This window comes from Elgaria multicarinata, chromosome 10 (assembly GCF_023053635.1).
Source record: "Elgaria multicarinata webbii isolate HBS135686 ecotype San Diego chromosome 10, rElgMul1.1.pri, whole genome shotgun sequence".
NCBI classification, from domain to species: domain Eukaryota; kingdom Metazoa; phylum Chordata; class Lepidosauria; order Squamata; family Anguidae; genus Elgaria; species Elgaria multicarinata.
Window position 1 is genome coordinate 16,406,766 of NC_086180.1, and position 26,210 is coordinate 16,432,975.

The following is a 26,210-nucleotide window of genomic DNA, read 5'->3' on the forward strand; positions in this document are numbered from 1 at the left end:
TGTGTGTGTGTTTTAATACAAACATACCTCTGCGCAGGAGCACGTATTCAACAGAGTTCCTATCCCCTCATGTGTTGCTGTGCATCTGTGCTTCATGTGCATTAAAAAAAAAATCTTTTCCCTGTAGCGGTGTCATCGGCCCAGCACCGCGCACTTCTTCCAATCCACATGCGCAAGCAGCTTCTTTAAACAAGCTATTTTTCGCAGGATCATGACTAGCTACTCCCGAAGTTTCCAGGGCGATTATATGACATTGTAAATATCCAGTCCCTCTTTCATCCCAAGGAAGGATTTCCTCGGTTTAATTTGAACCAGGGGGGAAAAACTAGTAGCTAAAAGATCCCCTTGTCGTTTCAACATGTAAAGAGGAAATCCAATATAAGAAGAGGCAGACCAGCGGCATCTTGTGGCTGTATAAATTCCTGGTTAAAGGGGGAAAAGGAGAAGGGGGAAGGGAAGTGTGTGGAAAGAGAACATGTGGTGATTGTGGGATAAATATGGAAGCAGAAAGCTGCAGTAAATTGCGGGATTTCCCCTGGAGTAGAAATGCTCGTAGAAAGTGTTTTGCAACATTCACCCCACCCCCCATCCCATCTCTCTCCGATACACCAACTGAACAAAAGTAGGAGACTGAGAAGAAATGTCAAGAAATATTGCCTTTTACTTAGAGTGCACAATGTATCGATTTCAAGAAACATTACAGGTGAGGTAAGCAGCACTTTTTATTCACTCTCAACCAATTTCCAGTATCAAAATTACACACACATATATAGTTTAAAGACTATACTGCTTTCCTGGTAATAACAGCCAGTGTATCAGGTTCAGAGAATAACGTATTGCTCAAAGCAATGGTTGACTTGATTATGAAGGATGACATTGAAACATACTTGGATAGGATGCAGACTTGTGGAAGAAAGGCAAATCTGAAAGAGAAGGATGAACAAACATTCAGAGAGGGATTTAAAAAAAAGTCCAGTACTTCCTTGGACAATTGTTCTATATGTTTGGCCGTAAGCGGCTTTGACAGCCACTCTGGTAGAAAAGTGGGATATGAATTTAAGTAGAAATAAGCAAGAATAAGGGCCAAATAAACTCTAATGGCTGTGCTATTATCCAAAACCACAACAGGCAAGATGCTTGGGGAGCAGATAGCTTTGGGGTGATGATTTTCATTGGGGTGATGGTGTGGGGCTAAAGTTTAAAAAATAAAATAAAAAACTTCTCCCTACTTCTTATGGCTCCCAATGATTGCTGTTTAAAGTTTACAAAGCAATTACACGCACAGGGCCAAACCTATGCATTTAACTAGGTCTGTGCACCGCCTCAGTTCCGAAACCCCGAATCCGAAGTAGATCGGGGTGATTCGGACTTCCGGATCACAGATCTGAAGCAGTTTGGGCGAAGGCCAAGGTGGTCCGAAGCCAATTGGCTCCGAAGTTTCAGACCGCCTCGGTGCTTCAGAGCCAGCCCCACCCCCCAGTCTCCTTACCTGCTGCCTCCGTCATCACCACCATCTTTCTTCTGGCGGCTTCCGGTGCTGCCGCCGCCAGAAATGAAAGGGAGTAGGCCGTGCGATTTTAAGATATCACATGGCCTCTGCTGTAATTAGTACCTCTATAGCCACCAGTGGTGGCGGTTGCAGGTGAGCCCCTCTCCCACCCCCTTCCCCACTTACTTTCATTCGCCGGCAATGGCAGCTTGCGTCCGGCGGCTTCCACTGCTGACTGCTGCGTCATCGTCAGTGGAAGCCGCCGAACACAAGCCACCACTGCTGGCAGCAGCAGAGGCACCAGGTAAGTGGGGAAGAGGAGACTTTTCTGGGTGCTGGCTGCACAGCTGGCACCCAGAAAAGTCCAAGTCGCCTCAGAGGTCCCAAATTTCACCTCAGTTTCAGCGCCAAGGCAGGTTGGGCAACCCCTGAGGCAGCCCCGGGGCTGCTTCAGGGGCACCTGAACAGCCTCCAAGGTGGGTCGGGGGGTGGGTGCACAGCCCTACATTTAACGTAACGTGTCCATTCGCCTTATGACAGGAAGTGCAAGGAATATACACGGAGTGTATGCTCTTCACGGTTTTAATTTTTGTGAACCGCCCAGAGAGCTTCGGCTATTGGGTGGTATAAAAATGTCATAAATAAATAAATAAATAAATAAATAAATAGAGTGTGTCTCACTCCCTGCAGGTGCATTTCAGTGAGGGTCAAGCTGATTACACACAACAAGCTGCAGCCATCCCTGGTGGGGGATTGCATATCTATCATGGCGTTGCAGCTTCTCAAGGATTAATTAAGCTGCCATGTCATGCAAGCTGGCCCAATATGCTGCTGTTAGGAAATCCATTCCGCCCTCCCCCAGATACTGTGAGGGGACAGAGTAGGGAAGCTGCCGAACACCTGAGTAGGGTGGCAGGTGACGTCATAACCCTGCTCATCAAAAAGTCCCAAATCTTCGACCCTGTGAACTTCAGCTTGACTATAACACTGTGCTTAAGTGTTGTGGAATTCTGGGAAACAGGCATTTGTATTTTTAGACGTTGCACTTAAGGGCTTAGAGGAAACATGGGTAGCTTCCCCAATTGTTATTCCAATTGATGGATAACGTTAAGCGCCGTAAACAAACCTTTTTGTTTTAGAAGATCCCCATGTCTTTCCTCTTATTGATGTCTCTCTTGAGCTGGCAAAGAGCACAGGAGAGGCAGAAGTTGACAGCGCAGAAGTCTCCCAAGAGGGATCCCTGTAAAACAAAAACAAGCATTTAATGCTGTTGTTGGTATTTTGGATAGCAAAAAAAAAGGGAGAGAGAGAGAGCAAGGCTAAGCAGAAAATAAAACTAGGGCCATAGCTAGACAGGGCGAAATCCCGGGGCGATCCCCAGGATCGTCCCTGTGTGTTCAAATGACACACAGGGGATCCTTGGATCAGGGAGGGATGATCCCTCCCTTGACCCGGGATTTCACCCTACTCTTTGAGCCCGGTTTTTCCACGGTCCCGGGCTGATCTCGAGACCGCGGAATGTGTGGCCGGGCGTCATGGTTTGTCACGTTTCCTCGTGGTTCCTTGTGAGGAACAGGTCACACATGATTCTAACCATGGATTCCTCCAGATGACACTTTTATAACTCCATCACTCTGCCTCATTCACAGAATTTTACAGGTGTAGGTGTGTGTGTGTTTACAGATGATATTGTCTTTCTCTTATTACCCTCCCGTGTCTTCGTGCCACTTCTTCCTTCTTTTTTCTTATCGTGGAAAATCCATTAAGGAAGAAAAGGCAGAAGAGCCTCTCTTAGGTTATGCCCTAAGTGTCTTCTTAGAGCATAACCCTATGCATGTTTAGCTTGGCTGGCTGGGGAATACTGGGAATTGTAGTTCTTTTCATTGTTAATGCTAGGAAGCCTCTGTCTGGAACAACCCCTTGTTTACCCAGAAACATTAAACATAAGTTACAATTGTAGCATAAAATGAACTGAATAGGTTTTAAAAGGCATTATTCAAGTATAACGCTGGTGATGCTAATTTGATTTATATTCATTTCAGATTAGTATCTCTTTTTGAAAAATGGTTAAACCTCAAAGTCTTAACATCATGAAAAGAATCCCGATTCATCTCTTATTACTATGTTGCAGCCTTCCACAACCTGGTACCCCTTAGATGTGTTGGGCTATAACTCCCAACATTCTGGCCATGCCAGCTGGGGATGCTGGGAATTGCAATCCAACACATCTGGAGGATGTCAGGTTGGATGAGGCTGCTATAGTGTTTACCCACATAGATTTTAGATAGGTTTGTCCAAGCAGAGGGGGGGGGGCAACTCCTTTGCGCCCGAAAACTACATACAATGTGGGATGGTAGGTTTATTTGTTTATTTATTAGTAATACTTACACACCACTTAATATAAAGTCTCAAAGGCCTTAGTTAGATCTAAGGTTTATCCTGGGATCGTCCCGGGGTCATCCCTGTTCATGTAAATGACACACAGGATATCCCGGGAGCAGGCAGGGACAACCCTGGGACGATCCCGGGACAACCCTGGGACGATCCCGGGATAAACCTTAGGTCTAGCTAAGGCCTAAGTGGTTCACACGTAAATATTAAAAATCACATTTAAATACACTATTATAAACAATTCAAATACAATACAATAATAATACAAAACAAGGAACAGTAAGATTATGATGATGTAGGCTATTATGGTTATCCGTGCTGTTAATTGTTTTGCATTATATTGTATTTTACTCTTTTAAACATGGGTATTGTATTTTATATTTTTAACTGTTGCATGGCAATTTAATTTTTTTAACTATTGGTAACCTGCGCAGAGAACATTACTTATTGGGTAGATTAGAAATGTACTACATAATAAATAAATAAGTAAATAAATAAGATGCATATTTACTCTCATATTCAAGCACACAAACAAGCACAGATAACAATAAGGAGGGGGAAAACCATACAATGGGATCACAGTGATTCCATGATCCACTTTCCCACTGCTCAGCTTAGAATTGCACTAACTGGAGCATTCCTCAGCGGTTACCAGCGCTAATCAGCTGAGCAATAGGGATGAGAGGAGGCCAATCAGCTGGGGAGTGGGGAGCTGGTCGGCAGGCTGCACTTAAGTTGGCTCTGGGGCACATGTGGCCTGCGGGACATGGGATGCCCACGTGTGATATACAGAGCCGGTGCCAGACTATTTTGTGCCCTAGCACACACACACACACACTCACCACAAAAATGCCAACTTTGATTTTTAAGAACATATTTCTGGAAAAAAATAAGAAGCACAAAACTTGAAACTGCTAAATTTATTTTAAAGTGCAAGAAATACGTCCTGTCAATTATAGCAAACAAATTGGAAAGGAACATCTATGGGTCTAAAACGCATTATTTAATAGGAATATCACCTCCAAATCATCCCCCCCAACTTACATGCGTGCGCGCACACACACACTCAGCATCACTCACTCCGAACAAACACATGCATGAACACATGCATTAATTCAAAGACCCCATGCACCCCATTCACCCATACATTCTCTCTCTCTCTCTCTCTCTTCCGGGCGCATTCCGGAAGTCCGAATGTGGAGCTGCCCCACCCCCACCCCAGCGTCCCTGGCTTGGCTTAGGCTGGGCGGGCGCAGGGCGCCATCTCGCCCACCCAGGCCCAGCTTAATCCTCAGGCTGGGCCGGCTCACAGCCAACGCACATGAGTGCTGCGCTGCGCCCGGCGCCCCTCTTAGCTTGGCGCTCTAGGCGGCCACCTGAGTGGCCTCTATGGTAGCACCAGCCCTGGTGATGTAGAGGCTCGCCCTGTTTCTCCCTGCCCCTGCCTTAGCTTCATGCTGTACAAAACCCTAGAAAGTTATCTGATGAGGGATGACAGTGTGCACTTTAGGACGGCTCTGTCATGCCACTGTCGGGATTCTAAGCCCACCCACCGAGATGTGAGACAATAAGGAGGTTTGCTGTGCAATCCACAAAGCTTTATTCAGTAAACAGACATCTCTTCACACCTGAAGGGAGTGTGAAGGCTCTGAGATATCCTTCAAGCTTAATTAGCTTAACAAAGCAAGGCAGTCTTTGTCAGAGCGGAAGGGAACTATCAACTAAATGGATAGTTCCTTATAGCACTCAACAGGCTTTTACTGGATCCATCCTTCAGGAAGGGTCTTCAAGGTGAAGCTTCTCCTGTGCAGACCACCTCCCACTTCTCCCCAAATCCACTCATTGGACTCTGCAGCAGACTCTAGAGCCTGTCAAGTCCGATGTTCCCTCCCCCTCTGACAAAGACTGAGTTCTCAGGGGGCGGGGAAAGTGATCTCTGAGCCTGAGCATCCTGTCTGATAAGCTCCTGGGAAGATTCCTCCTTGACTCCTGGGATGTTTTGGAGTTCTTGTCTTGACTGTGTACACCTCCTTCTTCTTCAGCCTCTGAGCCCTTCCGAGACTCTGAAAGCCTGTCCCCCACACTAGGGAGAATGGGCCTGTTCCTGACAGCCACCTTCAACTCTGTAAAAGTATTATAGGTCACACTAGCCTCTTAAGCAGGGTCTATCTACACTAGACTTAGGCTGGATTAACTGTCCTTTCTTCTCCCCAAGGAATCTTAGAAACTACAGTTCTGCGAATGATGAGGTAAAAAATATTACTAAGCGATTTCTCAGGACTCTCATCAAACTACAATCCCCAGAATTCTTTTGGAAAGCTATGGTAGTTAAACTGGAATAAATATACCTAATATAAATGGAGAGTGTTTATATGTGCAAATAGGATAGGGGTTCCCTTAGAACAACGTGTAATTTTAAAAGCAGATGACCTTCTGTAGGAACAGAAAGCCATGCGCTTAAAGTGCCTCTCTTATAAAAACAACAACACAAAATTCAAGAAACCAGAGAAGGCAGTGAAGTTACATGATACACTTACCGGGATGCCATATTTTGTCCGGTAGAGAGACCTCATTGCCATGGTTGGTCCACAGAGGCAACATTCATCCATATCTGCAGCAACTTGGCATCCCAAACACAGGGTGCAAAAGGTCCCACAGAGGCCTAGACAGAGACAGAGCAGAGCATGAAGCCTCCTCAGGTAAGAGCATAAGAAGAACCCTATGGAATCAGACCAAAGGACTATCTGGTCCAGCATTGTATGCCTCTGGGAATCACAGAAGCAGGACATGAGGACAACAGCATCCTGTTCATGTTCTCTGGCATTTTTCTGATACTGCAGTTAATATAGAGCCATCATGACTAGCAGCTGGGGATGTCAGAAAAATATTCAATGGTTTCAAATGAGTTCAGCTTTCTATGAATCTGACCTGTGGATTCTGTGGCAGAATAGCTTTTCCTGAGTCACGTGGATTCCACGGAACTTGTGGACCGATTTTTCACATGTGGTGGAGAGTTGCACTAATATTCATTAGCACATGTCTGCATTAGGGCGAGTGCTTATTAGCACAAGTGCAAATTAGCACAAATGCAAATTAGTAGAAGTACAAATCATTTGCACTAATGCAGATTAAAACAAGCAGGACATAATTCTGGTGGTGGTGGTGGGAAATCTGATTCCATCAATGAGCAGATGATGTAACAAAAGACACCTGACCATCCCTAAAGCACAGATGGAATAGATTTAACATGACCTGTACATCCCTACTGGTAGAGTAGTAAAACATAGCCAAAGGCAAGGGCGGAACCAAGTAATCTTCTACAATAATATTATTAGTAAAAGTTTTATTAAAGTGCCAGGCACCTGGCACTTTAATAAAACTTTAACTAATAATATTATTGTAGAAGATTACTTGGTTCCGCCCTTTTCTTTGGCTATTTTTTACTCCCCTACGGGATTTTCCTTGCTTACATCCCTACTGGTAGCCATGTATCGCCTTATCCTCCACTTTTTCAAGCCGTCACTATGGGTTTCTCTACACCAGGCTTTTATCTCACACCTTTACCAGGACTTCTGCTTTCTGATTCTTTGAGGAGTTAAGAGCAGCTCCATTACACATACTTTTTTCAGGGATTTCCATAATCTGCAAGTTGTATATGTTTCATGTTACAGCCACTAGATAGCGCTGAGATATAGCAAAATTGAGCACTATTAAAATTAAATACTGCATTTTCCCCATTAAGAAAAAAGTTGTGATAATGGCCAGAAAGCACGGGAGAGTTTACGATGTCATGTAAAGCACCTGCAAACTACCAGGGATAACCAATGACGAGCACACAATAAAAGCCTCATGTAGAGAATCCCTATATCTTGTAGCAAATTCTATAGTACAGCAGTTTACCCAACTAAAGTGTAATTTATAACGAAACTCCATAAATCACAAATTCTAGTACAAGGTCTTCAGAGGACCCACTCCTACCATCCTCTATTTTGAAAATGTATCTACCATCTGCTTTTTGACAGTTATATCTGTCCACCCTATGCCAGATTTTAGGATGTCAGCACAGGAATTTATTTCTAGGTTTCGTTGCCCCAGGATTGTAGGGCTGAGGAGATAGATGGTATGCTGTGACAACAATTTTTCTGGAGGTGACTACCTCTCTGTGGTACAAGTGGATTTGTGAAGTTTTTATTTATTGCATTTCTATACTGCCCAATAGCTGAAGCTATCGCCTAGCTGACATGACAGGGGGTTGGACTCAATGGCCTTGTAGGCCCCACCCAACTCTGCTATTCTATGATTCTATGATTCTATGAACCTAATCTACACAATGTCAGTCATACCGATGCTGCCCTAATCTTGGGCAGGCCAGGACAAGCTTGGTTGAAAGAGAATTGAGGCCTTATAGTGATGACTGAAGGGTGGAGTTGGTTTATAATATGAAATATGACATCTGTATGCAGAGTTTATATTGATCCTGCCGCTCCCAACTAACCAAGTCTTGCCCTTAGTAAACATTTGTTGTTGATGAAGTATTAGTTCCATCATGAAAAGCTCTTGGGCTGGAAAGGCCGTCCTTTCCAACAAAGCTATGGCAGCCCCACCATGAAATATTTGCAAGGTTACTCACATACTCCACAGTCACTAAAGCAGTCAAGTAAATCTGTTTGCCACTGAGGGCTTTGTTGCTGGACCACCACGACCTGGGGCTGACTTATGATCACCTGAGGGTTCATTCTGGACGTTGCTAGATAAAAGCAGAGAGAAGTGAGAGGATTAAAGCAAAGGTTAAACAAACGAAAGCACCCCACATCCTGAAGTGACTATAATACGGCACAAGGATTTTCTTTCAGACAATGCTGGCTCCAGGTTTTGGAGGACCCCTGGGCAAGACACGCTCAGTGGGCTCCCTTCTCACTGCCATTGTCACTAGCTGGTCTTGCTCCTCATCCTCTGTCTCATCATTGCCGCCACTTGATTGGTTGACAGCAGGCAGAGAGCCAGGGAGCAAGTAGGCTGTGGCCTCTCCTGCTCCTCCTTCTCACCACCACCGTTGTCTGGTCCAGAGTGAGGGGTGGATGAACAAGCAGGTTGCTATGACAAAGAGGAGGAGCAAACCCAGGGGACTCTTGTCACTGGGCCCCTGCTGGGCTATGGGCACTTGGTAGGTGCCCAACCATGCCTAACTTTGACCCAGACCCAGATTTCAGATCCTGCTACTCTCAACCCAGTGAGCCCTTCACCTAGTAAACCTAGATCCTGCCACTGGACTGTATATAGTGTAGGGTGACCATATAAAAAGGAGGACAGGGCTCCTGTATCTTTAGCAGCTGTAGAGAAAAGGGAATTTCAGCAAGTGTCATTTGTATGCATACAGCACCTGGTGAAATTCCCTCTTCATCACAACAGTTAAAGCTGCAGGAGCCCTGCCTAGCGTGACCAGATACAAAAGAGGGCAGGGCTCCTGCAGCTTTAACTGTTGTGATGAAGAGGGAATTTCACCAGGTGCTGCATGCATACAAATGACACCTGCTGAAATTCCCTTTCAATACAATCGTTAAAGATACAGGAGCCCTGTCCTCCTTTCCTTATGGTCTTCCTAGATAAATCTGCAATCCTCAACCTGGTCCCATCCATTATTATTATTATTATTATTATTATTATTATTATTATTATTTATTTATAGCACCATCAATGTACATGGTGCTGTACAGATAACACAGTAAATAGCAAGACCCTGCCGCATAGGTTTACAATATAATAATCCAGATGTATACAACTGCAATTCCTACCACTCCCAGCCAGCATGCGTTGGGAGTTGCAGTCCAGCACATCTAGAGGCTGGGATTATTTAAGAAAGTGTTTATCTTCTCCCACGTACAGAGATTATCTTCTTCTCCCATTCAGAAAAAAAGTCTTATCTTGAAGTAGCTATACAAATATGTTGAATAAGAGATAATTGGGAGCCGAGATGATTAAACAAATAAGAGATCAGATAAAAGGCACAAAGGTTGATAATGATATCTTGCTAACCGAAATAAAACAAACAATAATAAATAAAATTATAAAAAAAACTCAAGGGTCAGAACGTTATTTAAGCAGGGCTGTTTAATGTTATTTAAGCCAGACTGTTTTGCACCCTAGGCAAGGTGAGCTACTTTCACTGCCCCCCCCCCCCAAAAATGCCAACTTTGATTTTTAAGAACATATGCTTCCTGGAAAAAATAAGAAGCACAAAACTTGAAACTGCTAAATTTATTTTAAAGTGCAAGAAATACGTCATGTCAATTATAGCAAACAAATTGGAAAGGACCATCTATGGGTCTAAAATGCATTATTTAATAGGAATATCACCTCCCAATCATCCCCCCAACTCACACACATACGCACACACACACTCAGCATCACTCACTCCAAACAAACACATGCATGAACACATGCATTCACTCAAAGACCCCATGCACCCCATCTCTCTCTCTCTCTTCCGGGCGCGTTCCGGAAGTCTGAACATGGAGCCGCCCCACCCCCACCCCAGCATCCCTGGCTTTGCTTCGGCTGGGCGGGCGTGGGGCGCCATTTTGCCCGCCCAGGCCCAGCTGAATCCTCGGGTTGGCCCGGCTCACAGCCAACACGAGTGAGTGCTGCACTGTGCCCGGTGCCCCTCTTAGCTTGGCGCTCTAGGCGGCCGCCTGAGTGGCCTCTATGGTAGCACCGGCCCTGTATTTGAGGGATGATGAGCACGTTCCGAACTAGTGCTTGGATACAGTTATGGCTTGGATGAGGGCCAATAAACTGAAGCTGAATTCCAATAAGACAGAGGCCTTGTGGGTTGGTGGTTCCCAGGTCCGGGAACTGGGGTGTTTGCCTGTTCTGGATGGGGTTGCACTCCCTCCGAAGGAGCAGGTCCATAGTTTGGGGCTGCTCCTGGACCCATCTCTGTCACTGGAGGCCCAGGTGACCTCAGCGGCCTGGAACACCCATTATCAACTTCTGTTGGTCATTCATGCACTGGTAACCTCACGATTAGACTACTATAATGTGCTCTATGTGGGGTTACCCATGTGTGTGGTTTGGAAGCTGCAGCTAGTGCAGAACGCAGCAGCTAGGTTGCTCACGAGGACACCTAGCTCTGCTCATATAAAACCTGTATTAAAAGAACTGCACTGCCTGCCTGTTAGCTACCGAGCCACATACAAGGCTATGTTGTTATCCTACAAAGCCCTAACCAACTTGGGACCAGGATACCTAGAAGACCGCCTTCCCTTACATGCACCTGGATGACAGCTACGATGCTCAGAGGAGGCCCTACTGGCCATTCCGAGACAAACAGAATGCCACCATGAAGAACCTCGGTTAGGCTGACCATATGAAAAGGAGGGCAGGGCTCCCGTATCTTTAACAGTTGTATTGAAAAGAAAATTTCAGCAAGTGTCATTTGTATATATGGGGAACCTGGTGAAATTTCCTCTTCATCACACCAGTTAAAGCTGCAGGTGCCCTGCCCTCTTTTAAATCTGGTCACTCTAGTATAGCTCCTGCAGCTTTAACTGCTGTGATGAAGAGGGAATTTCACCAGGTTCTCCATATATAAGATACAGGAGCCCTGCCCTCCTTTTCATATTGTCACCCGGTGGCAGGGCCTTCTCTGTGGTGGCCCCCACCCTCTGGGGGACCCTCCCTCGTGCAGTTCAGGAGGGGGGGGGAAACGTCTCCTGAAGACATACCTTGTTACATAGGCTTTCCCTGGTCTTTAATGTAGCTGGTTATATATTGCTTTTTAAACTTTTAATGTTTTAAATTTATACTTGTATTTTATGGTTTTTAATTGTGCACTGCCCAAAGAGTTTCAGTTGATGAGCAGTATAAAAATTAAATTAAATAAATAAAAAAATGGTATAAGACTTACAGTGCAAGCCTATACATGTCTACTCAGAAGTTAGTCCTGCTGAAGTCGATGGGCCTTACTCCCAGGTAAGTCTGTATAGGATTGCAGCATGAATGTCCGGGGTCAAAGTTTATCGGAAGAATGTCGGATTGTAAAACTTTATTATACAAGGTTAAAGCTGTACTTAACAGTTAATGGCCAATAAATACTGACTAAGCCATGTTAAACATTACATGTGCTACCAGGTGAGGCTTCTATCACACAACTGCAGAATTTTATGGGGGATCAAGAGGTTGTCATTATTTCATTTGTAACCCTCATGCTTTTCCAGTACTTCGTGGCTTTTTTCTTACCATGGGAAATACATCAAGGAAGAAAAGGCAGAATAGCTGCATGATGCCTTATTAGTGGCCTTAGCTAGATGGGGCAAAATCCCGGGGCGATTCCCCAGGATCGTCCCTGTGCGTCCACATGACGTACAGGGGATCCTGGGACCAGGGAGTGATGATCCCTCCCTTGCCCCGGGATCTCGCCCTACCCTTTGAGCCTGTTTTTTCCATGGTCCTGGGCTGATCCCGAGACCGCGGAATGTGTGGCTTGGTGTCGTGGTTTATCCCAGTTCCTCGTGAGGAGCCGGGACCCGTGCACGGGGCGTAGAGCTCTTTAGGAGCACTGTACCCATCGGGGGTGAGGTGGAAGGAGCAGGAAAAACATTTTTTTTAAAAAAAAACACATGTACCTTTTGCGCACAAGTGCTCGTGCACATCTTCTCCTTTAAGAAAATAAAAGAAAATGGCGGGCGCGATGCCTCTCCCTCTGAGGTGTGAACAGAGGGGGAGATCTCGTGATAAAAATATTGCGAGATCTTCACCCCTCCGTCCCGCTAGACTGGTAGGTCTAGATAAGGCCATTGTAATGCCAGGCGCTCTTCGTCAGGAAGCCACCCTATACATTTGATCAACTGATTCTTAGAAAAATCTGATTTACTTCTGGTAGTACGCTTTGAGTTAGGACTTGTTTTCTCAAAACATTAACTCGGAACTAATCTAATCGTACCTGTAAGATATATGCAAGCTTTCTTTGTATACTTTAGGGCACAATCCTAGGCATAGGAAAAAAAGATAGAAAAAAGCCCTACAACTTGGAGTTTACCACTATTTTGCTCCCTCAACGTGCATAGGATTGCACCTTTAATCTCGTCGAAAGAGTTAGACAGTGAGCCCTGAAGGCTCAGAGTTCTTAGAGAGAGTTAGACTGTCAGCTAGATAATATCAGCAATGATGTAATATTTAGAAAAATCTATAAATATGCTATGACTTTGGAGAAATATGTTTCACTTCCTTCCTTGTGACAGGCTGCTAGGCGGCACTGTAGAACATTTCTGGTAAGCATTTGGACTCAGCAAAGGTCACTTCTGTCTTAACAATAAATGATTAGCAAACATTATCTCCATAACTTAGGCTACTTTCATAACTGGGGCCACAGCTAGACCTAAGGTTTATCCCAGGATTGTCCTGGGGTCAAACCTGTTCATCTAAGTGCCACACAGGGCATCCAGCGCCCAGACAGGGATGAACCGGGATGATCCTGGGATAAACCTTAGGTCTAGCTACGGCCTTGGTATTCGTAATAGTGGAAGCATCTATCTGTATTACAATAAAAGGAAGACATTCATTCAAAGGTTCCTATCTTCGAGTTACTGTTAGTACAAAACCTGACTTGAGACTTACCAAATTGCTGTTTAGGTGTATACTTTGTTTAGAGGAGTTTTTAATCTGCCGCTGTTGAAAGGACCCAGTTTTGCATAGGTTGGAATAGACCTTAGTTTGAAACAGCAATGCCTTCAAGCAAATTTACATTGGATTGAATTGGACCCACCAGTCTGCGTGAAGGCATGACCTCTGGCATCCTTAGGCACCCACTGCCATGAACCGTCCCTATTACACCCTGAGCTGTCCCCTACATTCTCTTGAGGGGGGCTGCCCCACAGTAGGGGAAGGAGGAGCCATTTAACTGTCTCTTGGCCTACTATTTCCTCTGGCTTCAAACTCCCAGAGTGCAGGACACGGAATAACGGGCTCAAGTTAAAGGAAGCCAGATTCCAGCTGGACATCAGGAAAAACTTCCTGACTGTTAGAGCAGTACAACAATGGAATCAGTTACCTAGGGAGGTCGTGGGCTCTCCCACACTAGAGGCCTTCAAGAGGCAGCTGGACAAGCATCTGTCAGGGGTGCTTTAGGGTGGATTCCTGCATTGAGCAGGGAGTTGGACTCCATGGCCTTGTAGGCCCCTTCCAACTCTGCTATTCTATGATTCTATACCGACTGCAAAGGTATGTACCAGTTATGGAAGTCTGCTCCTACAGACTGAAGATGTTACTGCAGGCTTCAACCACATGGACACATTAAAATTAATTGAAATCAATCAATGTAGGATATATATATTTTAAAACAACAACAACCAGGTGCATATCCCTAGGGTCACCTTAGTATGCATGCCAAGTTTCAAGTGTATAGCTTTCACTGTCTTTGCATTATGACACTAACAGACACCTGCCCACACATCCTCTGTTATTACTCTCTACACAAGTAATCCAAGGCTTCCAAGGAATAAAACCAAAAATAGATGGAATTTATGGGAGTAGAATTTATAGCAGTACACTAAAAAGCTTAACCTAGAGGACAGTAAAGAAGGGCCAGGTTAAGAGATATTTTGTCAACTGTCTGACAAAACGACACATACATGTAACCAATGAGGTCTAAATATTCAATCGTTGCTGCTCACACCTCTGAACACACAATTTAAAATTGAAACCTAGTTTGTGTGTTTATCTATGTGGTTGAATGCAGGAGAAACTTCAGAGACCGTACCGAGAAAACTTTTGCACTCTCCCATATCAGAAATTGTCTCACTGCAGTTGAATGTAAACATTTACTATTTCTACTCTTCTTGTGCAGACTCAGCCTTGAAAAAAAAAACGTTTCTACCCTCCCCACCCTAGACATGGGTATTTCTTTGTTGCATTTTACATTCCAAGGCGGCATTAGAAAAAAGCAGCCCAATTACCCACCAATGACCAAGCCTAAGAAGAAACCTGGGGGGGGGGGGGATCCTGGCATACGTGGTGGGAGGAGTGGAATGGGCCTGCAGGGGCCGCTGGTTGGTCCCTTGTTCAAAACTAGAGAGGCGCTTTTTACCCACGGGCTTCGCTGCTCTGCTGGGATGGCAATAAAGGAAGGACTTTCCAAATGGCTTAGCCTGGGGGTGGGGGTGCTGGGCGTATTGGTAGTGCACACTCAATATTTTAACCCCCCCCTTTTAAGCCTGAAACATCTCATAATCTGTAGGTGAGGAGGGAAAATTCAAAGAACATAAGCAGTTTTTCCAACACTTTGGTTTGGGGTCTGTGGTAGAATTGGCCCCAGAAAGGCCAGTTTCACCCTATCCTTTAACATGCAAAACAGAACTCTTTGACAGAACAAACCTGACCCTTCCCCTGGGCTCCTTTAAAGAAAAAGTGTCTGGGTTCAAGAGCTGTTGTTTTAATTTCCCACAATGTCCCAGCGTGACGTGACATTGGTTGGAATGGGGGAAAATAAAAATGGTGGCATCTGGACCCAGGTGTCCAGCACTGCCACTACTAGGTAACCTGGAGGAGGTCTGTCAACATAGAATGAGGCCTCTGCTAGGAGGCATTTTGCCAAGGGCTCCCTCAGAGTAGAGTAGAATTTTAGGGCAGCTTCGCACATCCACGTTCATCACTTGGCAACTGTAGCTTCAGGAGGTGACTCAAGCGTGCGAACAAGCCCTCATTGATCATATACACCTGGTACACTGAACAAATAGCAAACTTCTATCAAGCCTGCTGCTGCCACCTAAAAGTGTCTCTCCTCTTCCACAATATATGTTCTTTAAATTTTATCCCGTCAGCAAATTTTGCCAAAATGTTAGTCCTACTGAAAGCATCAGACTGGGACAAAAGGGTGACTTGAATCCAATGGGATTTTAACCCCAAGCCTATCTATGTTTCCATAGGTGATTTCCGTCTCCCTCCACCAGACTCTCACGTAAAGGGGCATGTAAATGATTTTCCCACCACGGTTGCACATCTCACTTGTCCTGTCCAACGTGCCCTTTGTGTTCCCTTCAGTAATTCTACCTAAGCACCTCCCAAATTTAGCAAAAGACCACTTTTGCAATTCAAATATATTAGGAAAATCAGGTAGATGTAATTCAGTCTTGCCTAACTTGTAAATATATATTTGCCTAGCCGGTTCGGAACCTCCTGTTTGTAAAACTAGTAGAAATGATCACAGGTTCTGCTTTTTCCTTCAAGGTTTCTGAAATTAAGATTCATTATTACCTTAGCTTAGTTTCCCTTCCCTAGAGATCTCCAAGCCAACTCGAACGTACTATTAAATATCTACACAAAAAACATCTTGTAATATTAAATAAGAGAGAGACATACTATACATTCATGCCACTTACCAAGTGCTTGGAAGGAGACGGAGAACCCTCTTAGTTGAAGTCAAGAGTAGCTATAGGGATAGTTTATTGCCCAGCCCAACCTTTGTAGCTTTGCAGGACTGCAATTGGCTGTTTATGCAGAAGGAAGTAGAGCTCAACATATCCAAACTGATAACTGCTCCCTTTTAACAAGCAATTTTGTAACAACAAAAAAGTTTCCTGTTACATTGTCAGGTGTCAAACGTGTTTCAGGAAGAAAAACTTGCTCATTCGCTGATTTATCTAAGCATTTTTAACTGGAAACAGGTGAGCATTACACAGAGACATAATTCAAGTAACCCTGGTTTTGTGAAGTTTCATTTGAAACAAGAGCCACAGAGAAAATAATTCAGCTGCAATCACGGTCACATTTTCCTGGGAACAAATCCCATTGGACCTTAAAGCCCTACATGGCCCTCATCTATACGACCACGAGATTGCTCCTTATTATTAATCCGATTTTTCGCAGATTCGATTCTGCTCACAGAGCATCACATTGCAGCATTGTTAATGCGCACCTCCGTAGAATTGGCGGGACGGTCTACCTCCATGATCTTTTCCTACCCCCTTTTATTTCTATTGAATCTCGTGTCCACCCTGCCCCCACTGGATCCCCATACCCACATGGACATTATCTTCATGAGCATTCTAAACAGTCCAAGTTTGCCACCAAGATGCAGTTATTTCAAACAATGAATGATCCCTGGGCGATCCCCTGGATATCGCCCCATCTAGACATGCCCCTAGAACAGAGCTTTCCAAACTATATGTCGCGACATGTTAGGGTGTCAGCTGCAGTGTGTAGGTGTGTCACACGAACGCAACGAGAAACCTCTGAGTCTATGTGAAATAAGCAATACCAATTGCATGCATTTTTAAGCAGCAAAGGTGCCGATTAGTATGGTGCACTGGTATATCCCCCTTCCGTTGTATCCGTGTATGCACACCACGGTCCAGGGATCATACAGGTACTGCGCATGCTCAGTATGCATAATCGGGTCGAAACAGCTGATTCCGCATCACTTCCGGTGACGCGGCTGGACCTGAAGTGACGCATTCGAGAAATTCCATGGGTCCAGTTTTTTGGTAGCATTTCAACCGCCGCTCGATCGCAGCTCAACAAAATTGGTTCAATGTGAAAAGTCTTGGAAATGTATGTTATTATCTTGCAAATCATATATTTTAAAAAACGTAAATGAAAGGTTTTCATGAGATAAGTTGTGTCCCCATACATTTCGTTATTACAATTTATGTATGCGTCCATATCTCTTATAAGGGGTTAGTTTAACCTCCGGTTTGCTAGTGAAACTGAATTACTGTGTCGCGAAATGATGCACGTCTAAAAAATGGGTCACCAACATGAAAAGTTTGGAAAGCTCTGCCCTAGAAGAATGTAAGAAGAACCATGGTGGATCAGGCCAAGAGTACATCTAGTCCAGCACTCTGTTCATACAGTGGCCAACCAGCTGCCCAAGCAGGATACAAGGGAGACAGCACCCTCCTGCCTATGTTCCCCAGAACTGGTGTACGTTGGCATGTTGCCTCTGATACTGGAGGTAGCGTAGAGCCATCAGAACTAGCAGCCATGGATAGCCTTATTTTCCATGAATTTGTCTACCCCCCTTTTAAAGCCATCCACATTGTGTATGAGAAACATAACATGAGCCTCATTTTCATGAAATGCCGAAACTCACATAACTCTAGTTTGCAGGATTCCACTGTAAAAACGTTTTTTGTTTTTTTAAAATGGCATTTTCAGGTAGATCAGCTACCCATTGGACCTTAAAGCCCTACATGGCCCTCATCTATACGACCACGAGATTGCTCCTTATTATTAATCCGATTTTTCGCAGATTCGATTCTGCTCACAGAGCATCACATTGCAGCATTGTTAATGCGCACCTCCGTAGAATTGGCGGGACGGTCTACCTCCATGATCTTTTCCTACCCCCTTTTATTTCTATTGAATCTCGTGTCCACCCTGCCCCCACTGGATCCCCATACCCACATGGACATTATCTTCATGAGCATTCTAAACAGTCCAAGTTTGCCACCAAGATGCAGTTATTTCAAACAATGAATGATCCCTGGGCGATCCCCTGGATATCGCCCCATCTAGACATGCCCCTAGAACAGAGCTTTCCAAACTATATGTCGCGACATGTTAGGGTGTCAGCTGCAGTGTGTAGGTGTGTCACACGAACGCAACGAGAAACCTCTGAGTCTATGTGAAATAAGCAATACCAATTGCATGCATTTTTTAAAATGGCATTTTCAGGTAGATCAGCTACTTCTGTACATACACAGAAAAAATATTCCTTGTAACTCTGAACTGGAAAAGCAAAACAATAAATAGAAGTGAAGCACAGAACAAACTCCAAAATGGCAAACCTGAAGTATTTTGAAATTCTGGAACTTTTTTAATTTTATAAGAAAACCAAATCATGCACAGGCATACAAAACACATGCGCGTGCATGTTCACAACAACTGGTGAGTTTAGAAGAGTAAACAGGACAGGAATTCTTGCATATTATCTGGGTCTTTCTGACTAATGAGATTTCCCCTGTTAAGGTAAAAGAACAGACAAAAGGGAGATAAAACGTGGATGACGAAGACTGGTTGCACCATGGAAATTACTGCCATGAACAATGGCCATTCCACATTAAAAGGCCTGCAGGTGATGCATCTAGCTGGCTAGGGAATGCTGGGAATTGTAGGAATTGTTTTACTGTCTAAACATGCCCAGGACTGTGCTCTGTGTTAATCACACCATTGATCTCAAGTCCCACTGATTACATTGGGACTGCAGCATGACTAATCCAAGCCATTGTATGTGGGTTGCTTTGAACTCTCTAAAATGCCAAATACATGCTCAGTGGAAGTTTCAGCACACCAACAAATGTGAACATGGTTCGAGAATCTATTGTTTGCAGCAGTGACATATGTTTGGAACCAGAAGCCCTGGTGTGGAGAAAGTAACTTTTAAAAATAGCAGAGGGAAACCAATGAGGATAAAGGGCCATGCATAATAGTTTTGAGAACAACAACATTATGCCAAGAAAATCTGCATGGTACTTTTTGAAGGACTCCAGAGCGCTGATTTAATTGTCGCTCTGCAAAGGGTATATCCACAGCTTCCTGCTCAGAATGAATGCCTGGAAATACAACATGACTTATCATTATGACAAACCAAGTTAACAGTTAACTTGAGAAATTGTACAACACGTAGCCTACAAAGTTCACAATGACGGTTATATTGCAAAATTCCGTGCCGCAGAGCAAATCCAGCATGCATTCTATGCAGATTTTAATGTGAGGTAGAGGAACTTAGCAGGGCATTTTGCTGCCTAAGGTGGAGAACCCTTTCCCAATTCAAGGCGCTAGTACCTAAGACCAGCCAAGTTATTTTGGCACTTGAGGCAGAAAATCACACACACACTGCTCCATCTCCCTGGCAGTAAAAATACAATAATAAATTAAATGATGTCTAATGTTTTAATTATTATGTCTAATTCTGTAACTTAAAAGTGTGTTGTGTGTGAAGAAATGCTTTGGGGTTTTTTGTTTTATATTTCTAACATTACATCTCTCCAGTTCCAAGATGAAGTCATTTGGCGTGTGGGTGGGGGGAATAAAATACTCATTAGAATGGCTGCAGCCATAGCTGCTTATTAATGTGAAATGATCAAAATAGCCCAAGGAGCTTTGCAAAACTTGTGCTTCTCATTCACATTTGACCACACAGACCTGCTTGACATGATCAAAATAAGCTATGGAGCTTATTTAAACCATGGTGGCTTATTTAAATCACAACGCCTGCTGGGCACAATTGCCAGAACCATCGCCCGGGTGCAGCTTGTTGTGTTGTCTGAATCCGGGTAGCACAACTTGGTGAAGGAGGAAACAACCCTCCAATAACCCATGGGTTGTTGTAGGGTTACAACTCATGGGTTGTTGTAGGGTTACAACTCATGGGTTGTTGTAGGGTTACAATTCCTTTCCAACCCTGTTAACAGGCAACTTACAAATGTCCCTAGCATTTAGACATGGGTGGTGGGTAAGACTGAAGTGGCGATGCTAGTGGCATGGCTTGGAGCAGCTTAAATAGGCCTGAGGTAGACCAGAGGAAGAAAGCCTTCCCTTTGGCCTCATGCAGCTTCAGGAAGTGTCAAAGCACTGATGGTGTTGCCTGAATCAAACCTTCCTCCTCTCTTCTTGTGCCCAAAGTCCCCACAATCTATACTTCCCTGCAAGTTGGGAGCCATTCATAAACAATCCGACAAGTAAATAAAATATATTGATAAAATTAATAACAGTGTTAACAGAGAAAATGGTATCCGGGTCCTTCCCATTGGGCAGCTGGTGAAAGGTGGTACTTCTTCACACAGCACATAGTTAAATTATGGAATTCACTTCCACAAGATGTCGTGATGGCCACCAATTTGGATGGCTTTAAAAGGGGGTTGGATAAACTCCTGGAGGAGAAGGCTAGCAATGGCTGCTAGCCCTATTACCTCCATTATCCAAGGCAGTAAGCCAGTGTGCACCCACAACCTCCCTATGTAACTGCAATCATTGCAGATATCACACAGCGCCTAGTTAAATTATGGAATTCGCTACCACAAGATGTGGTGATGGCCACCAATTTCGATGGCTTTAAAAGGGGGTTGGATAAATTCCTGGAGGAGGAGAAGGCTATCAATGGCTACCAGCCGTGATGATTATGTGCTACCTCCAGTATCGGAGGCAGTAAGCCTGTGTGCACCAGTTGCTGGGGAACATGGGCGGAAGGGTGCTGTTGCACCATGTCCTGCTTTGTTGGTCCCTGGTTGGTCGACAGCTGGTTGGTCACTGTGTAAACAGAGTGCTGGACTAGGTGGACACTTGTTCTGATCTAGCAGGGCTCTTCTTATGTGGCCCTGTGGGGTGAGGAGGGGAAAGTCCAAGCGGAGCAGGCCCTGAGGTCTTCCTCATATGCCTCCCTCTCTCTTGGAATCCTTCCCATAGGGGCTCTGTGGGAAAGAGAAACCCAGGCCAGATCTAAACCTTGTGTCAAATCATTATGAATGTGGAATAAAAAGCAGTGTATGGAATGTGGATTGTCCCTCAATAGTTATCAGTGCACTTCAACACCACTATAAAGAAGTAGTGTAGCTCTAGCCATCGTTGCATACTAACTCAGCAAATGTTATCCGTGTTCTTCCTTTTTTAATTGGCCTCTTTACCTTGTGTAACAGAACCAGATGGCAAGCAATGGCATTGCACTGTTTACGGCAAGCACACATGAATGACTAACTGTCACTTGGTGCGGATAGTAAACTGTTGTTGTGTCACAATAGTTTGGAGCAGGGCTGGCCGAAAACATGTTGCTGCCTGAGGCAAAGGAGGAATGCCTCCCTCCCCCCATATAAAAGCTAACTGCACTGGAAATTGACTCTCGTCAACACTGGTGAAGCAGCAGCTGAGTTCTCCGTTGCACCTGAGGGCAGCAGGCTAGTTTTGGAGATACAGGGCAGGCTCACCTCACCACCGCTTCTCCTTTATTGGACTTGATGGGAAGACTATTAAAAACTATTAAAATAAAATAATATAAGACATCGGTAGTATAAGGGGATAGCTTTCATTAACATGACAGATGAGGCGGTAGACTAGGACTGTGGGGCCTGTGGTCCTATTAGGGTCACACAGGCCTGCATTTTTAGGGGTCCCTTTAGGGGTCTCATTTTTAGGGCCCCCATATCCCAGCTGCCCCTATAGAGCCCCCACCCATTTCTGGGTCCTCTAGACTCCCGGGGACCCTATTTCTCAGGGCCCTCATAGGCTTCCCATAGGGCCCTAAAAAGTCCCACCACCACCTCCCAGAGCTCCAATGGATCTTCTTCAATCCCAGGGATCCAAAAGGTCCTCTCCCCAGCATCCAAGGACACAACTTTGTGTATGAGCGGCCATTTTGTGTTTAACCCAAAGGGTTGATTTGCAAGTGGAGTGTGACCCTTCTAAATGCTCAGTTTTCCATTCCCAACCAATTCAAATGTGTTTTAGGACCCGTCAGATGCCAACTCATTGGCTGCCCTATCCCCTGCTTCCATGTCCTTACCAAATGCCATGTCCTGGGACTGTGGGGTTATATGAGCGCCTTCCTTGGAGTTGTTGTGAAGCTTTTGTTTCTGTGAATCCATGGAGTCCTTTGGAGACATCACTGCCTTGAGCCTATGGCCCTTTGATGGTGAACCAGGCATGTCGATGGATGATTGTAAGGACACTAACCAGCAAAGTACGCCAGCAATGTCTGTGGCTGAGCCAACCATAATCGTCAAAGATGTTCATGAGGTTTAGGAAATGATGACCAAGTTGGCAATTGACAGACAGGTCTTTGGTGCACCGGAAGATTTTAGACACTAAATAGATAAATGGATCGCTGCCTGTAAGAACCTGAGGATTTTGATCATTTGGAGATGGAAAGCAGCTTTGAAGAAAGCAGGCTACACAAACCGATTGATGAGGATTCATGTAGAATTGGATCCTATTCCAGCAGAAAGCAGCAGAATGGGTGGGGGAGAGTGGATAGCGGTAGAGTGTGTATGTGATGCTAAGATCGACAATTATTTTCTGTTCCTCCAATAGAGAATTGATGAGGAAGCCTTGCAAAATGCAACTGTGTCTGACACTGTGGATTCAAACTGCTTTCTTGCCTGCATTTGTCTGGGTCACTAGAAGACAAGCAAAATTGGAAATCTCAGAGCCCAGACCCTGATCGCCACTATGAACAGGATTTTACGTGGCGTTTTTGACAATGTGATCGAAATCAACCACATCAGAAATCAGCTCTTTGATTATATCTGAACACCATGTGGTTGCTGTGCTTGTTATCCTGGAACAAAATCTTTCTAGATGCCTATCCCTGTGATTTACTTCCGAGAAGCACTATCATCTTGAGAGTGATGGGTTTAGTGGTGAACATCCAGCTGTGCACACCTTACCGGGAGAACACTGAACTGCATAGCGATTTACTTGCTGCCTGTTGGACCTGGATAACTTTTTGATTCTTACATCTTAGTCCAAACATTCCTTAAGTCTTGCTCTCCCAAAATACTAGAACCTGGGATCATCTCATGAAGCTGATTGATGGGAAAATCAGGACAGATAAAGAAAAGTGCTTCACATAGCACATATTTAAACTATGGAATTCACTACCACAAGATGCAGCGATGGCCATCAATTTGGATGGCTTTAAAAGGGGGTTGGATAAATTCCTGGAGGAGAAGGCTAGCAATGGCTACTAGCCCTGATGGTTGTGTGCTATCTCCAGTGTCAGAGGCAGTAAGCCTATACACACTAGTTGCTGGGGAAGATGGGTGGGAGGTTATTGTTGCTTGTGTAGTAGACAACGCTCCTGCTTTTCACCACCTCCATTGCCTGGGCGGAGAGCAAGAGGCAGGTGAACAAGCAGGTTGCAATGGTGAAGAGGAGGAATCATTCCAGGATTCTGTTGTCAATGGCCCCTTCACCAGGTGCCCAGCCTTACCTACCCTTTGATGCTGGCTCTGGCCAACCATCTCGACCCTCCTGGCTTCTCATTCCACTTTCCAGCAGTACTTTGACCTTCAGGCTAGTCTCGAGATATATTTACCTATAAGATACAGCCAAGGCTGTTAAGCAGACTTCAGTCTTGGGTTAATGGTAGCTATTTTCACTGACTCCACACTCTACTTCCTGCCAATGAGGCACAGTGTGGTTTTCATTCCTAACTCCTCATTTGTTGCCTAGTGCATGTATAAACACCTGCCGGTGTCATATCCAAAGCTTTTATTGACAGAAACAATGTTCTCCTTTTATTTCCTTGACTGCAACTTTGTGACCTTTGCATACATTAAATAATAACTTAAACTCTTGGCTAGTTAAACGTCTGTGTTCTATTTCAGGGTGGGGGTTCTAGAAGGTTTATCATACACCCAACTGAAAATCGATATTACTGTGTGTGTGTGTGTGTGTGTGTGTGTGTGTGTGTGTGTGGCCAAATTACTATTTCTCACAAACAGCAGATGAGGTAGGATAGCCAGATGCGAAAGAGGACTAGGCTACTACACCTTTAATAGTTGTATATCCTCTTTGAGACAACTATTAAAGGTACAGGAGCCCTCCCTCTTTTGCATCTGGTCCCATTCGGTTTAGGAGATAAACCTATTCTAGACTTTCCCAGAAAATTTGGTAATCCATAAGGGGAGCTATATGGTAGAAATTGGAAGCTGGTAGAGTTATATCTGGATTGCCTAAGGAGATCCCTAAACTGAAGAAATCACTCCTTCTAGTTACTAGTAGTTTTTACTGTTCTATTTAGCAGCTGGTTCTATCACTACGGATTTATTGTGTTAGGGGTGGATTTGGCCCCAGCATTAAAACTGGAATCACTAGACACACACACCCCACCATCTAATTTAGGTTACCATACCAAGAACCTCTGGGTGTCAGAGGGGTGAAGATGCTCCAGATACATCACATGATTTTGCAGTGTTTTTGAAATATTCATTTATTTACAAACATGAAAGTTGAACATATGGGATCAGGCAATAATGAGACAATATCAAGCAACATCAGTTCACCCAAAGCCAAATGTTTGTCCTTGGAACCTGTCAAGGCTCCTTCTTTACATCGAGCTACAAAATTCAGACTTCATTCGTTGAACCGTGGATCCATTCAAGCTTTCTTGTTCTCTTTAGTCCCAACCCAACCAGGTGGGACATGTTTGATAGCTAGTTGCCAACAGCCATCAAAAGCCATTCATGCTAATTTAAGAAAACATCTGTCCCTGCATCTAAGCAAACGCCTAGAGGGAAAAAATGCTAAATCCGTGTGGCCGTAACAATTCTTTGCTACTTCACAGATTCTGGGACTCATTGTTAATGTTGATGTATGATGCCCGCACCAATCCAGCCCCTTTGATATAACAAAGGGAAATGAAGGAGCAGAAAAACAAAGACATTCACCACCATTCTTTTTCCTTGTGGCCGCTGTTAGTCCAACACTGATTGGTAGCAAAACAATGAAGACGGCTCCAAAGAAAATGTGCCAGTTAACAGCCAGGGGAGGGGGGAATCTACACTACTGCTTTAAAGCGCTTTAAAGCGCTTTATAACAGTTTTGACAACTGTTGGGGCCCAGGACACACTGCATATACAGGTTTCAAAACGTTTTCAAAGTGCTTTAAAATAGGGTGACCATATTTGGGAAAACCAAAAAAGAGGACACCTAGTGTGTGTGGGGGGGGGAGCAGCTTTCTGAGTCCTGCAGAAAGTACGTTATATCCCCCGCTACCTTAAAGAACCCGATTGGAGTGGAGGAGGGGAAAGGATTTCATTCTGCACCACCACCATCCACTCCAATTGGGGCCTTTTCTATAATGTCCACGAATGACCCACTTTCCCCTTTAAGACCTCAATTGGAGCTCGGGGTGGGGGAATGATGTGCCTCAAGAAAGCATGTCATTCCCTCCTGCCATGCTAATGGCAGCCTTAAAGAGGAAGGTGTATCATTCCAGGACATTATTGAAAAATATAGAAAATCCCCCCTGACACCATGGAAAGAACAAAAACCAGGACAAATCCGGGGAAATCCTGACAGTTGGTCACCCTATTTAAAAGCAATAGTGTAGATCCCCCCCCAGGACTCAGAATGAAACTAGAGGCACTTCTGCTTGGAGAGCTACTTCAGGCTTGGTTTCATTTTTCACATAGAGGTTGCTGACCAGTTCCACACTAAGACGTTTGTGCTAAAATCATTCGTAAGCTCTTTCGCATGAGCACCAGCTTGGTTGCCAGGGCCGGTGCCAGACTATTTTGCACCCTAGGCTAGGCGAGCTACTTGCACCCCCCCCCCAAAAAACCCTGCCAACTTTGATTTTTAAGAAAGGATGTTTTGTATAAAAAATAAAAAGCACAAA

At 44.6% G+C, this 26,210-nt stretch overlaps 2 protein-coding genes across 2 annotated transcripts in view; both read right to left on the reverse strand.

The window, feature by feature from the left end:
- The window catches only part of LOC134404471 (placenta-specific gene 8 protein-like), a 64,774-nt gene that overhangs the window by 27,603 nt on the left and 10,961 nt on the right, over positions 1 to 26,210 (reverse strand). The window lies entirely within an intron of this gene.
- LOC134404472 (placenta-specific gene 8 protein-like) lies at positions 644 to 16,355 on the reverse strand. The gene is made up of 5 exons (XM_063135171.1): positions 16,255 to 16,355; positions 8,511 to 8,627; positions 6,418 to 6,542; positions 2,616 to 2,729; positions 644 to 923 (listed from the first exon to the last, which is right to left on the reverse strand). The coding sequence occupies exons 2-4, from the start codon at positions 8,614 to 8,616 to the stop codon at positions 2,625 to 2,627; spliced, it is 336 nt and encodes a 111-aa protein (XP_062991241.1). The 5' UTR covers positions 8,617 to 8,627; positions 16,255 to 16,355; the 3' UTR covers positions 644 to 923; positions 2,616 to 2,624.